At 28.6% G+C, this 15,047-nt stretch overlaps 1 protein-coding gene across 3 annotated transcripts in view; it reads right to left on the reverse strand.

Moving 5' to 3' along the window:
* Positions 1-15,047, reverse strand: part of chas (chascon) — a 765,027-nt gene that overhangs the window by 472,298 nt on the left and 277,682 nt on the right. For 2 of the 3 annotated variants that reach the window (XM_075364192.1, XM_075364193.1), the window contains exon 3: positions 14,537-14,573. In XM_075364192.1, the coding sequence (XP_075220307.1) occupies positions 14,537-14,573 (37 nt within the window). Of the gene's footprint in view, positions 1-14,536; positions 14,982-15,047 lie in introns of all 3 variants that reach the window. The other variant, XM_075364191.1, reaches the window with a different exon arrangement.

A 15,047-nucleotide genomic window follows, 5' to 3' on the forward strand; every position in this document is an offset into this window, starting at 1 on the left:
TGAGAGTTTATTAATAACGTTTCGTCCAGCCTACTGTAAGTGTATGAATGGGTTCCATAGGAAAGGAGAAAGCGTGGAAGGTAAAACTGAATTATCAATGAAAATGTATGGAAGGACAGAGACCAATGGTATAAAGAATGAGAAAAATGAGCAACTTGATGTTAACTCTTTGTAGAAGTTAAAAAGATATGTTTGAGGTCGTTCCTCTGGGAGTCTGTAATACATTACTTTCAAATGAAAATACTTTTTTAAATAAAAATTGCTTGGCGTTGATAGACGATTTGAAAAAAATGTTATCATGAAACCATAAAATTTAAACTTCATAACGTAATAATAAATAACTTGATGTCATACAGACTATCTTTACATGGAATTTCAGTCCAATTTGAAAATAAAATTTGTGCTGGCATCACAGAAACTCACACTTTGTTATACACATTTCAAGCAGTTTCTCTGTAATTTTTCTGCAAACTGGTTATTAAAACATATGCATCTTAGCTTTATGTTTTTTTTTCTAAGGGTTTTATTTTAAATTGACAGCTGTTTTAATTTTTTTTAAATAAATCTAATACATATATATTAAAACATTTCCAAAAAAAGGTACTTTTACGTTCCAGGTGAATATAGCTAGAATAACTATATTAAAGGAAAAAGTATGGTGATCATATCTTAAACTGGATACGTTTTAGGGTCCAACTATACATCCAGACAAAAAAATAAAATGTATGTAGGTATGAAGCATGTGTGTTGCACTGCTTATATATCTTATATCTCAGGATTGATAGAGCTGATTTTCTTCAAATTTGGGTCAAATATTTCTGTACATCGAGTATTAATCAAAGTAATTTTTTTTTTAATTCAGTCAGGGGGGTGAAGGGATATCGCCGAAAAACCAATCTTTTCTTCAGAGGCATTTTAGAGAAAAATTGTTAAAACATATTTGTTATCTACAACGCAGATATAAATAATCCAAAAATAAATTTCAGTCAATCCTCCCTCTTAAAATTGAAAAAAATCTTTTGCTCTATCTCTATTCGGTTTAAATATTTTTTTTTTAATTTTTGGAAGTTTATACATCATATATAGAATTATCAAGGATTGTCTACAATTTTTTAAACTTATTAAGACCTGACCGACGTAGCTGGGAATGTCGTATAATAGTTTGCTAGATTTTTTCTTTAAATTTAATCCATTAGATTATGTAATAGTTTGTAAATTGTTGGAAATTATTTTTATTCTAATAAAATTTTTTATTATTTTCAGCATGGGTTTTTTCTTGAAAGATAACAAATTTAAAAAAATCTAAACTAGAAGTTAATAAATTAAAAAAATAATAATAGTATGAAAAGAAAAATAAAGAAAAGATTTAGTTTAGAGGTTAGAATATTAATTACAAACTTTTTATTCATCTCAGGTTACACTTTCTGTTTCATACAGTGTCTTTAAACGTTCCTAGAATTATTAATTGCATTATACAATGTATAATTATTCTCCAATAACGTCAAAAATAAGTCGCGAGATTATTTTTTACAAAGTTAATATTTATAACTTACTATACAAACATATTTTCTGTATTCAACTCATACTGCAATTTATATTACGTAGTTTTTTCCTTTTTTTTAACTTTGAATTAATATGTAAATAGGTTATTTTCTAATTACACAGTTTTTTTTCAAATCCACATTTTTAAAGTCAACATTACGTAATATTCAGTTTTATTACAACTCACAGCTAAGATTTGTTTAGCAAGCTTACCTGTTGAACAGCAAATATGAAAAGCATCAGCCAAATAAAATATAATAAAATACAAATTAATGTGTATATATACAGGAAAATAATACATTAGTTTTTTAATCCAGTAGCTACATAATTATGTACTTAAACTTACGCTATTTTATTACAGACCTATTATAATTTTTTTTTTATTATTTTTAATGACATCTGATGAATAAGTACTTAGTACAGAATGAGTCAAAATTTAAACTTAAATTTACTTCTACACTTGCAACTATTTACGCAGTTATTTAAAGAGAAAGGAATTTTCTATCAGTTTTAAAAACGAATAACACAGCTTTAGTCTTCCACAAATACGTTTTCTATTATCACATTTACCAATGTCATACATTAATTTATCCACGAACTTTGGTCCAATAAAACGTAGCTTACTTCCAAAAAAATATTTTATTAATCTACTTCTTGTATTACGAGTACTCAAATTTCTTTTAAAATTTGCTTTTCAATAACTAATTGTTTAATAATATTTAATGGTAGATCAGTATTACTTACAGATCTTCAAAAAATTGACTTAGATCTTATATTTCATGTTTTCTGCCGTACACCTAATGAATTCTTTGTAGTCTAAAAACTCTTTCTAAATTTTGTGTAAATAATAATCCAAAACATTATCAACGCACATCTAAGATAAACTACTGATCTAAGATCTGAAATTCTATATATCAAAGATAAACTGCTCTTAAAAATGTATCATTACATAATCTACATTCCACTATCGGCAAATCACATCATCATCTACCCCGAGACAGAAATGCCCTTGCACCATGTTCGTCTCTGTTCATCCCTACTTCCAGCTAAACTTTTAAAATATTGGTAATCCCAATTTTCTTTTGGATAACCTATAATCTTTACTTTCTTCTTGCCTCTCTTTTTTGTACCTTCTAGCACTGTTTTCATCATTCTTTCTTCTTTCATCACATCTACCACCAGTTAGCCTTTTCTAATCGGAATTGTTTTAATTAAGCTTATATTCTTGCTAATTCTCCCCGTAACTTCTTTACTTATCACTATCCATTCAATCTGTTCCATGCCCACATTTTATATGCCTCCTCCAGCCTTTCTTTTTTCTGTTTTTCATAGTGTCCATATTTGACATCAAACGCAAAATTACATTCTAGATTTAATACACTTCAAGACTTCAACTCTTAAAGCATAAAAACTCCATCTTAATGAACAATGATTATTTCTTTCTATTAAATTCTTTTTTGGCCATTGCTATTTTTGCATTTAATTCGTTTTCAATTTTCATTACACATTTTGTTATAGAGCATTCATATGATGATGTAAGATTAAAATAATCTTAACGGAAATATTTAAGGTATTAATTTTAAAAAACAACAGCTCACAACAAATTCACTGGTAAATTTTTATTCTTCTTCCAGTGAACTAGTAGTTTTTTCTAATAATTATAAGAATTTACTTTCAAAGTAATTGATAAAATACTCTTGAATATAATAAAAAATAATTTAAAATAGATTTTTAAGGGTTTAATGAGACCGCTGTTCAAGAAGCACTCCAACCGTAAAGGTTGATTAACTTAGATAATCAATCATTCATTTCAATTGGGCGATATATCATTATTACAGCGCACAATTATGAACCCTTTTTTTCAGTTTTGAAGAGAATTAGATCGTAGATCTGGTTGATTTACGTTGGTATTTATTTGGCTATTATTGCAATTTAGTTTTTTATATTTAAAACGTAGTTAAATTTCACTAATGTGAGAAACGTTATAATAACTAATTTCATAATTAAGTTTAATGTTGTAATAGACGGTAGCATCAATTGCTCGTCTTAAAAGTTATTTTGAAATAATTTTATTTTATACACGATAATTACTTTATTTATAATTTTCATGCAATAAATTTGGTTATCCTACACTCAAAATAGTTTTTTAAAAAAGATTATGAAATTGGAATATTAAATAGAGTAGTAATATTTTTTTAAATTGAAAGTCAAGAAATATAAACAATTATTTTTATTATCACAAAGTTCTATGTATTCGGTAACACGTAATTTAATTTTACACGAAAAGACAGAGATGTACATTTTGTCAGTTTGTGATAGATATATACCACGTGTTTGAATTAAACGTTGCTATTAACCTAAACGTTATTCGTACACTTTTATTAATGTTAGTTTTTATACTACAGCTTTTGAACCAGACTTCCCAAGATTTTCTATAATTTTTTTTATTCTATCAGAAAAAAAATTCAACCTAGAAAAGTATATAAATATTTAATTAAACCTGTGTATCGGCAGAATGATCAGAAAAATATTTATAAAAAAAAAATCAATAAATTTTATAAAACAACATAGTAATCAGATTACGTAATGCATTATGTCAGATATGATACGGATTTCAGATAAAATAATATTAAATAAAAACCAAGAATCAAACACAGGACTTCATTACATAAGCTATTATCTTTAACGACCGAGTTAAACAATCAATTAAAATATACATACAAACATGTAGATGTTTTAATGTAGTTAAAATTAAAAATTAAATAACCGCCATATAAGAATGTTTGTTTTTTTAAAACAATTTATTTATTCTAAATGAAGAATTTAGTATTATTTTATTATTATAACTATTTAATGGAAAAGATTTCATTTAAAAACTCATTTATTGTTATTTTTTCTTTATTCCTTTAATAGAATTTATAACCTATTAAATAAAATAATTCATAATAATAATAAAAATGACTAATAAAACTGTAGTTAAAAAAGCAAATAATAAACAACTTTAATTAGTATATTTATAAAAGAATATATTTAACGATTCACCATTAGATAAAATGTTAATTTCAAGAAAAAAATGAATAAAAATAATTAACTTTTGTTTTAAATCGAATCAAATTTTTTGTTTAAAAAAAAAAATCAATCTTAATTTTAATAATAAAAAGGATATAAAATGTAATTTAATTTCAAATACAAGTCAATTAATTAATTCAGTAATCAATTTTTTTTTATTAGTTGATCTAAACATTTAACTAACCCACTTTCTTCCATGAATGAAATTTAAAATTGAAGTTGTTATGATTGAATATGCAGTCTTTAAAAAAATTGGTTATTTCACAGTCATTATAATTATTATTTTCTGTGGTAAAAAGAAAATAATTAAAAGATCAAAGCATGCAGTTTTATTATTATCGAACATGGTAACAATAAATTAGAAAAATTCTTAATGATGAATGGAATAAACCATTTTTCCAAAAAAAGGATAGGCTAATATCCACAGGACTGGACTCTGTTATTAAGATAAATCACAGGATATCAGACTAATTTTATAATTATTGTGATTAATTTATGCTAGATAACTAAATTAAATTTGCCTTGACCTTGAAAATAAATTCAACATTTCAGTTAAATCTAATTAAAAATTTACCCATTCAGATCTACATTTTGAATCCTATCACAATTAAAGAAGTTTATTTCTAAGCTGATTTTATAGAAAAAAAATCTCTGTTATATTAAATGCGTCATAAGGGAGGATTTCCGGTATTAGTTAACCTTGAAAACGTACCCAAAAGATCACTTTTTTCTTCAATAGCTCCGGTTCCTGTGACCTGATTCATTTGAAAATCGATAGTTTCCTACTTCTACTAGGTTTACATCAACCAACCAAGTTCTATCAAAACCAGTTAAAAATTGTACCAGTAGAATTTTAAAAAAGCTGAAAATGTACCCAAAAATTTGTTTTTTTGGCTCTAACTCACCGATTCGCTTGAAAATCAATACGGCTCTATTCTCCATTGGTTTACATCATCGCATCAAGCATCGTCAAAATCAGTTACGATTTGCCTCCGGTAGAGCGGAAGAAAAAATCTTAAACATACATATATAAATATATATATATATATATAAAGATGACCGGGCGCAGTAGCGATTTCCAAATTCTTTAGAAATTCGAATTCATAGAAATAGAATAATTCAGAAGAAATTTTTATAAAAATTTAAAAAAAATTAAAAAGAAAAATATATAATAATGGTTTACAAAAAATAAAAATTTAAAACTAGATGCGCATTTCGATTGTTAAACAATCATTATTAGTTTAAAAAGATAGATTAGCAAAAGAAGTAATAATTCGAGTATAAACGAAAAAAACTTAAAACAAATAAATAGAATATTAAACAAAAAAGTAACAAAACAATAATAAGAAAACTAGTTAGTTAACCAATATTAAGAAAAATTTAAAAAAGCTGGCAAATTACATGACTTTCCAGGCTACGCCGGTCAAGTTGTACAATGCCTTGCACAACTTTTTCATTGTACAACTATTCCGGCTTTGCCGGAAAGCCTTTGCAATTCAATAATGGAAAGTCTTATTTTTTATTTTCATAATGAACGTTTAAATATAAGTAACAAAATATTGTTCCAAATTTTTTTTATGTTTTGGGGCTCCTTATCAGTAGACGATTTTAGTGATTATAATGAATACCAAAATGGGATGTAAGCATCAAAATGTTCAAATATCAAACAAAATAATTTTTGAAAATGGAGGATCTCTTACTCTGTGGGAACAATTTAGTAAACACTTTTTTTATAAGAAATGATCGAACAAAAAAAATTAAAAAAAAAGATTGCTTAATAATATTGAAAAATAAAGTATAACTTTTATGAAAAAATGTTGCTTTTATTTTGGGTCCGGGGTGTATTGTAAGACCCAAAACTACTAAATTTTAATTGCCGTTAAAGTGACAAAGAAAATTTCTTTTAATAAAAATTAAAAGAGGTAGAGCCAAAAACAGAATGTACTTCTTTTAGAAGTGATGAATAAATTTTAAAAACCGTTTTCTAAAAATATTCATATATAAGTTAAGTTTGACAATTTGTTTAGGTAAAATTTTCTGTAAATCTAACACACCTTTCAACCATTTTTAACATAATTCCCATACTTTCGTAAAAAGTTACTTTTGGAAAGTTAAAAGAGAACTTATTAAAATAAAGAAATATTAATAGTAATAACAGCCGTTATTTAAAATGTGATAAGACATCGCTTTCTACAGTCAAAGTTAAAAGTAAAAGGTTAGATAAGGTATAACCTAGTTGAGTAACGGATACGGTTAAAGGAACATGCTTGCTTCAGTACTCCAGAGAAAGTGAAGGTTTTTGGTGGTTTGAGTGCGTTTTGAGCTCTGATTTCTGATAGATTTTTGTACTTAGTAGTGGGGCATATTATACCCAAATTTCAAGAAGTTTCGCACAGATTCCGCATATAGGAAGATCCTGGGTGTGTCTACATCTGGGAAGAGGACAGTCCGAGCACACCTTCTTCGACTGTGGGAGGTGGGTGCCGCTGCGAAGACACCTTGGATTACTTTATCTAACGCTGGATAACATGCTAATTTTATGCTCGGGAGAAGAGGGAGTGCATAGTGGTGGCAAAACTAGCCATTCGGATCTTCAGAAAAAAGGAGGGGCATGGTCAAAGGACTATGATAGTGTAGGGAAGGGTGGATATCATCACTCAAGAGGGGTGGAATGCTCTGGCGTTCCACCTTCGTTGAGTGAATGAGGACTCCGGGGGAGAATACGTGGGAAAAATGAAAAGCAATGGCCCGGTGAGGGGACATTCTCGGAGGTCCCCTAACTAGAGGCAGGCAGAAAAAAGAAGACCGAGTCCCGGCGCTCGGGCGGTGCTGTTGAGAAAGGCGTAGCTGGTCCTAGTGTGACTGCCTGGGTGGCTAGAGGCAGACACCTCCCAAGGCTGTGTAATGCTTAAATGCGAATCCGGCTTTGGGAGACGGGGAAAGAAAAAAATATATAAATTATAACCAACTTCACTCTTTACTAGGACCACCATCCAAAGAGAAATTGTAATTTTATTTTACTCATTTATGTTTAACAAATTACTACTCATCATAGGAAAAATAAGGTATTTTTGTGGAAATTAATGAAATTTTTAGCGTATGAACTGGTTGGGATTCGTACTAAGAACCTTCTGATTGAAAAATATAAATGCTATCTATATTTGCATTATTTATTTTTGTTTATTTACTTTTCGTTTTTTACCTATATATTTATTCATGCATTTACTAATTATGATTGATTAGCAACCGGAATTCGCTTTTAGTAAGCGCTTCTCATTTCGATTTTAAAACCTGTTCGTCATAGCTTACTTTTTGTATTATATTCTGTATACGTTCTACTATGCAGTTTCAAACAATATTTAAATAAATTAATTTTAAATTAGACTTACCGTTAATTAAAATATTTTCTTTTAGAAAAAAAATAATAATCCGTTGTAGAGGTTTAAATAATAAATAGGCAATTAAAAATTTCTATGTCCTCGTTCAATGTAATTAAATATTCACTTGTGAATAAAGACTTTCAAAACTGTTTCTTTATTCTGTACTGATTTAGTTTAATTTATTGTTATATGTTTGCATTATCATTTTTTAATATAATTATTGTATTTAAATATTAATACTATCTCACTTTTTCTTTTTATTTCTTGACTTTTTAAAACGTAGTTCTGTTCTGACACGAGATTTTCCTATAGTGCTTTCTTAATCTACCTCGGTAAATAACAGAAATCCTCCTTTTGTGTCGGTAATTCACTCTTGACCATTCGTATGATCATCTGCATAAGTTACAAAATACTGATCCAAAAGTTAATTATTTACAGCAATCCTAACAATATCGATTTTTAATATTAGATGAAAATCTTTGTACATAAACAGGTTCTACTGATTAATTTTTTTTTGTTTTAATAAATTATACCACGCAATTTTTTTCAAATCCACTATAAAACATCTTAATCTCAAGCATTGAATAACCTAGACACTTAAAAATCGATGAAAAGAAGTACAGAGTATTGATTAAACATTTAAAACTGCACCCGTACAAAATCATCGCATTGAATTAGTTGTATAATACAGATTTTTCCAAACATGTTGAATAGTACCAAAGGTTTTTGAATTTTATAAATGAAAAAGGAGAAGACATTCTCAAGGTAAATTTTTCTTTCAGATGAAATGTAATTTCAGTTATCGGATCATATCAACATCCAGAGCAGTCGGAAATGGTCTTTGAATGATACTCATGAGTTTTTGGAACAACCATAATATGACGTAAAATTGGAGTTTGGTGTTCTAAATCACGTAAGCGGATAATCATTTAGCTTTTCCAGAACATAGTTAATTCAGAATGTTTTTTTCAATTGAATTTATTTATTCTTTTATCGGTCAACTAAATGAGGAAGAAAATTCTAGAGGGTACTTCCAACGAAATGGAGCAACAACCCACACCGCCAATGTTTCGCTAAATTCTCCGCGTGAAGTTTTCGGGGATAGACTCACTTCAAAGGAAATCTAGTCAATAAGACTCCCAAATCTTACACCTGTAAATTTTTATTTATAGGAAGCAATAAAAGGATTTATTTAAAAGGACATAATCATATCCTGAATGAGCTGAAAAGTAACATAGTTGGATTTTTTACAAATGTAAATGATATCACTTCTTTGATGTTTCAATATATATTTTCAAGCACGTTAAAATGCGTTCAAGCAAATGATAGCGTATTGATGAACTCCGATAAATAAGATTATTGAAGTATTATTTCTGTTCCTATCATTATCATTTCAATATAATATATTAATGGTTTGTGCAGTTTCACTTGGGATAACTGCTAAAATCTAAATCATTAATCATCAGCAATTTTTTATACCACCTTTTCATTCATCAGTATTTACTGCAATTTTTAACGTAAACTATTCATTAAATCCTAATTTAAAACTAGAACATAATTCTGAAATACTAATAATTTGAATTATATATCCCAAATAACCCTGAAGATCGAAAAAATTAATAATAACATTTGAGAATGTTACTCGAGAATGATCAGCTGGAATATCCTCGAGAAAAAGGCGATGGAAACCAGAAGAAACAAACGAACTAACCTCTCAATTTAACAAAAACACCTTCAACAAAATATCTCTATCCTGGAATGCAAAACTACAACACTACGACACGGTAATCAAACCGGATGCTCTATTTGCAGCCGAAACATTACCCTGGCTCAATCTAAAGACTGAAAACCAAACAAAGGAAAATCTTAAAAAAAATTCTAGGTCACCAAATTCCAAAACAACGAACTAATCCACATCATAAAACGAAACCCTATACCAAAAATCAGAAAAATTGGCGGACACAAAAAGAAAAGAAGAATTGATTTCTACGGACACGTCTTCAGAATGAGCGCAAACAGACAAACCAAAAAGATATTTGATTTTTTCCATAATTAAAAAACCAAACCATATTGGTTCAACCAAACAGAATAAGATCTAGTAGCACTCCAAATCACAGAAAGCATACTTCTGGACAAAACTGCCAGAAGAATCATCAAGTACAAGAAAACGAGATTCCAAGCCAAAACCAAAACCAAACGTAAGATCCAGTTCTCCGAAGAAAAAAGAAGTAAGATTGGAAAGAATGAAACAATACTGGGGTAAAATAAAGGTATTACTCCTACGTACCCTTAAGTCGGATGAAACGAAAAAGAAAAAAGTAACCGCATAAAGTTTATTTTATAATGTTATATCTAGCTTTTTAAAATCATCATATCAGTCATACTTCACAGCAGTTTTATATTAAAAACTTGGTGTATAATAAATTAAGTATTTAAATAATGATAATAATAAATTCTGATAACGTTAAATAAATTTTCAAATTACATTTTATGGTCCTACTTACGTTTATAAAATATAAATTTAATAAGAGTTATACACATTAAATATACAATACTATATATGATATACTTATATAAAGATTTAACGATATGCTAAGAGAAAGTAATTTGTTTATATATATATGGTACTCACAGAACGTACACGGTGCACAGTTAACGTAAACGTTTACGTTACTTAACTATGTACATGCTATGCAAACGGTAAGCTAAGATAAACAGAAGTGTTTGCAAGAAAGATTTTATTTTGCGATATTATTTTATACGTACGTGAATACATATATATATTTATATATTACGTCAAACACATTCATTCACTTACTACCATTCAAAAACACAATGATATTATATTTAAGTAGATATAATCTTCAAAGAAAAAAGTACCGAATATGTACAATAACTTAAATAAAAATAAAATTAATAATAATAATATTTGAACACGTTTCATTTTATTTAATAGCATAACAATATTACTAGTAACTTAAGTACGTTTTATAGATGCTTGTCTCTATTCTGTAAAAATAATAAGGTTAGTACAGACAATATAAAATAAAAAGAAATAATAACAGTAACAATATAGTAAATCAAACGAAGTTAAATCTTTATGGGAGTTCCTTGTTTTATACGAACGATTGTTAACTGCATCGAACGAGCATACTATACTGTTCTTTTGCTTACTTTTTATATTTATAGCATAAGTAACCAACTGACCTAGTTCTCATGAAATAACAAGTAAACATTATTCTACTGCACTTTACAAATACATTTTTAAAAATTATTTACTGTACATTTTACAATCAATTTTATTAATAATGTAAACAATACTTTTTTTACATTAAAAAGTATATATATTCATGAAGTTTACAAAAAATATTATAACATCAAATTATTATAATCAAGAGAACACATTAATCTGAGAATTAGATATATCTAATACAATATATTATAAAAATAATAATTTAGGGTCATCATAAATTATTCAACGCATTTTAGGTGCTAATAAAAAATCAACAAAGCAATGTACTTACACGCATGTTTTATTGTTGAACAGGACATTTCAAACAGTTTTATTTACAGCACTTAACTTCAAACAAGTTCCACATTAGCACCTTTTGTGGGGCGCCAAATATCTAAACGATATTCAATCTCGATTTCACATTACGAAGAATATTTGGAGTTATTCCAGTAATTACACCTTCGGTTCTTCTTTTTAGTTCATTCATGTTGACGACCATCGTTATGTACACCTTGTTTTTTGACAAACCTCCAAAGAAAGAAATTGAATGGCGTAACATGACTAGGAAATTGGTCCATCACGGCCAATCCAACTTTGTAAAGATTATTTATGTAAGTAGTCCGTAACACGTAAACCCCAGTGTGATGAGCGCCATCTTTTTGCAAGTAAATGTTGGGTTGCCGATGTTGCTCATGTAATCTGTGGTACTGCATACTCATCTAACATTTTTAGATAACTAGCACTAGCAACTGTTGGGTCAGAGAAGAAGAATGGTCCGATCACTTCATCAGCAGTCAACGCAGACCGAACGTTAACTTTCAGTCTATCACAATGTGTTTGTAGTACGGCATGTGGGTTCTCGTTACCTCAAATTCGACAATTATGACTCTTAACGTGACCAGAAAGCGGAAGGTATTTCGTCAGAGAAGATTACTTTTTCTAAAAACGCATTATTTTCGTTTACTTTAACAAGAATTTCAACGGCGAACGGCGTGGTTTATCGTCATCTTCAATCGCACACACGGACTGAATTTTCTTTGCATGAAGTTTCAGATGCTTGTGCAGAACCTTCATAATTGTCGATTGAGGTATTCTCAGTTCTAAACTCGCACGATGAATTGATTTACTCGGGCTTTCCTGAAAAGTTTCTCTTACTCGATCCACAACTTCCTCGGAAACAGAATGTTTGCTAACAATTTTGTGTACCATACTTACTGTATCCTTAAACTGCTGATATTAATGTTCAATAGTCTTTAGTAGGAGAATCACCGCCGTACTCTAAATGAAAACGTCTACGAACAGTATTAACAGATCCGCTTTCATAAAACCATAGTACGCATATTACTTTCTCCTGCACGGAAGGCACTGCTCAACTGACGATCCCCGCTGTCGTTACATCGCGCCGGCATGTTCATTCATCAGTAACTCTAGTCCTCAAACTAATATTTGAAAAAACCAATGTAGTTTGTTAATTTTTTATTAACCACCTAAAATGCACTGAATAACTTATGTTTACTCTATATAAACCAAAATAAATTAAAAACCAAAATAAGGGAACTCAATATACCAGAATCTTAAGAGAATTTAAATAAATAAAATTCTTTATCGGAAATAGGAGAACTTTAATCAAATTTTAAATAAAATATACAAACAATGGAAGAAGTTACGCAAATCTCAAAAGAAAATGATAGTTTTCTTGAAAAAAAATCTGTTTATATCCAATAAAAATTTATGAGATTACAAAGCATTTTTTGAAAATATCTATGTAGAGTTTCGTGGTAACTGAAATAGAAACAGTAAGAAAAAGCAGAAAGGAAAATAATAAAGGCCTTTAAAACGTGTGATGTAGGAGAATATTGAAAATAAGTGGGTCGATTAAGAATAAAATGAAGAATCTTAAAACTAAAAGGAAAGACTGAAAATTTGTGGGAGAAACTTGTAAAGAGGTGTACTCACATACTTCAGAAAGAAGAGGTGTAAAAAGGTGTACCGTACTTTGGGGGCCATGTATATTAAGACATCTAGGTTTATTTAATTTCGTGATATGGGCAAGTACAAGATAAAAATACAGAGGCAAACAGAGATTAAAATATGCTAAATTGATAATTGAGGATATAGGCTTTAGTAAACATGTCCAAAGTAAGAGATTAGCATACAGTAGAAAAACATAAAACCAGTCAACTGAGTGATAATTCAAATTAAAGAAAGTACTTAAAGATTAAGTCTATGTAAGTTTAACATAACAAATAAAAGAACAATTTAGATCCAGAGTAAAGTACAAAGTGAAAAGATAAAGATGCTACGATTTGCTGATGATATAGTAATTCCAGATGAGAGTAAAAGAGATTTAGAAGAAACAATGAACGTCATGGATGAAGTCTTACGCAAAAACTACCGCATGAAAATAAACAAGAACAAAACGAAAGTAATGAAATGTAGTAGAAATAATGTAGATGAACCACTGAATATAAAAATAGGAAGAGAAAATATTACGGAGGTAGAAGAATTTTATTATTTGGGAAGTAGAATTACTAAATATGGACGAAGCAGGAGATATATAATGCCGAATATCACAGGCTAATCGAGGCTTCATTTAGAAATATAATTTGTATACATCAAATATTAATTTAAATGTCAGGAAAACAGTTTTGAAAGTGTATGTTTGGAGCGTAGCTTTATATGGAAGTGTAACTTGGACGATCAAGTACCTGAGAAGAAAATATTAGAAGCTTATGAAATGTGGTGCTATAGGAGAATGTTACAAATCAGATGGGTGGATAAAGTGACAAATGAAGAGGTATTGCGACAAATAGATGAAGAAAGAAGCATTTGGAAAAATATACTTAAAAGAAGAGACTTATAGGCCAAATATTAAGGTATCCTGGAATAGTCGCTTTAATATTGGAGGGACAAGTAGAAGGGAATGATTGTGCAGGCTGGCAACGTTTGGAATATGTAAAATAAATTGTTAGGGATGTACGATGTAGGGGGTATACCAAAATGAAACGACTGGCACTAGTTAAAGAATCTTGGAGAGCTGCATCACACCAATCAAATGACTGAAGACAAAAAAAAAACCTTTTCTACAAATATACAACCATATTTCTACAAATAGCATAAACCATTTCTACAAATATATTGTACACAAACTAGTGCACCTAAACGTAAATTAGTAAATTTCCGTCAATTTCTTTTATTATTTTTTCAAGTAGTAACTAATTCTTGAAATATATATTAAAATATTTTTAAAAATTACATAAATTTTATAATTTAATACAGACTGTATTTAAAAAATAAAAAATGAAGCCCTTACCTTCTTTTGTTGTTGCGAATGCGTTATCAGGATCCACCTGTGAAGAAGAAGAACAAGAAGATGAAATAAATGAAACAGATGTTGTTGAACAATCCCCACTACCTTTTATAATTGTTGTTGGATCTGCCGTCCCGGGGGCAGATACAATAAGTATTACAACCATGAGAAAATGTTTTTAATTATAATTAATGAAGTATATAAGTATATATGATTTTATACAAACATAATTAATTATAATAATAATTTTAAAATCCAGCCATCACATCATTGTCATTTATACTTTTAAAACAAAAGTCACTTTGTTTTTATTTATTTTTTTCATATAAAAAAAAACACCACTACAATAACACTGTCAGAATTAAAACACCAATATTTATTTTAATTATCGTACACCACTTATGGAAATTAATTACGTTTTTTTAACAGAAAGGTTAAAAATTTACATCTAAAAATGAATAAAATATAAAAAATGAATGCATTATATACAAAGAAATAACTTATTTAAATCCAA

Source organism: Lycorma delicatula, chromosome 4, assembly GCF_047948215.1.
Source record: "Lycorma delicatula isolate Av1 chromosome 4, ASM4794821v1, whole genome shotgun sequence".
NCBI lineage: Eukaryota > Metazoa > Arthropoda > Insecta > Hemiptera > Fulgoridae > Lycorma > Lycorma delicatula.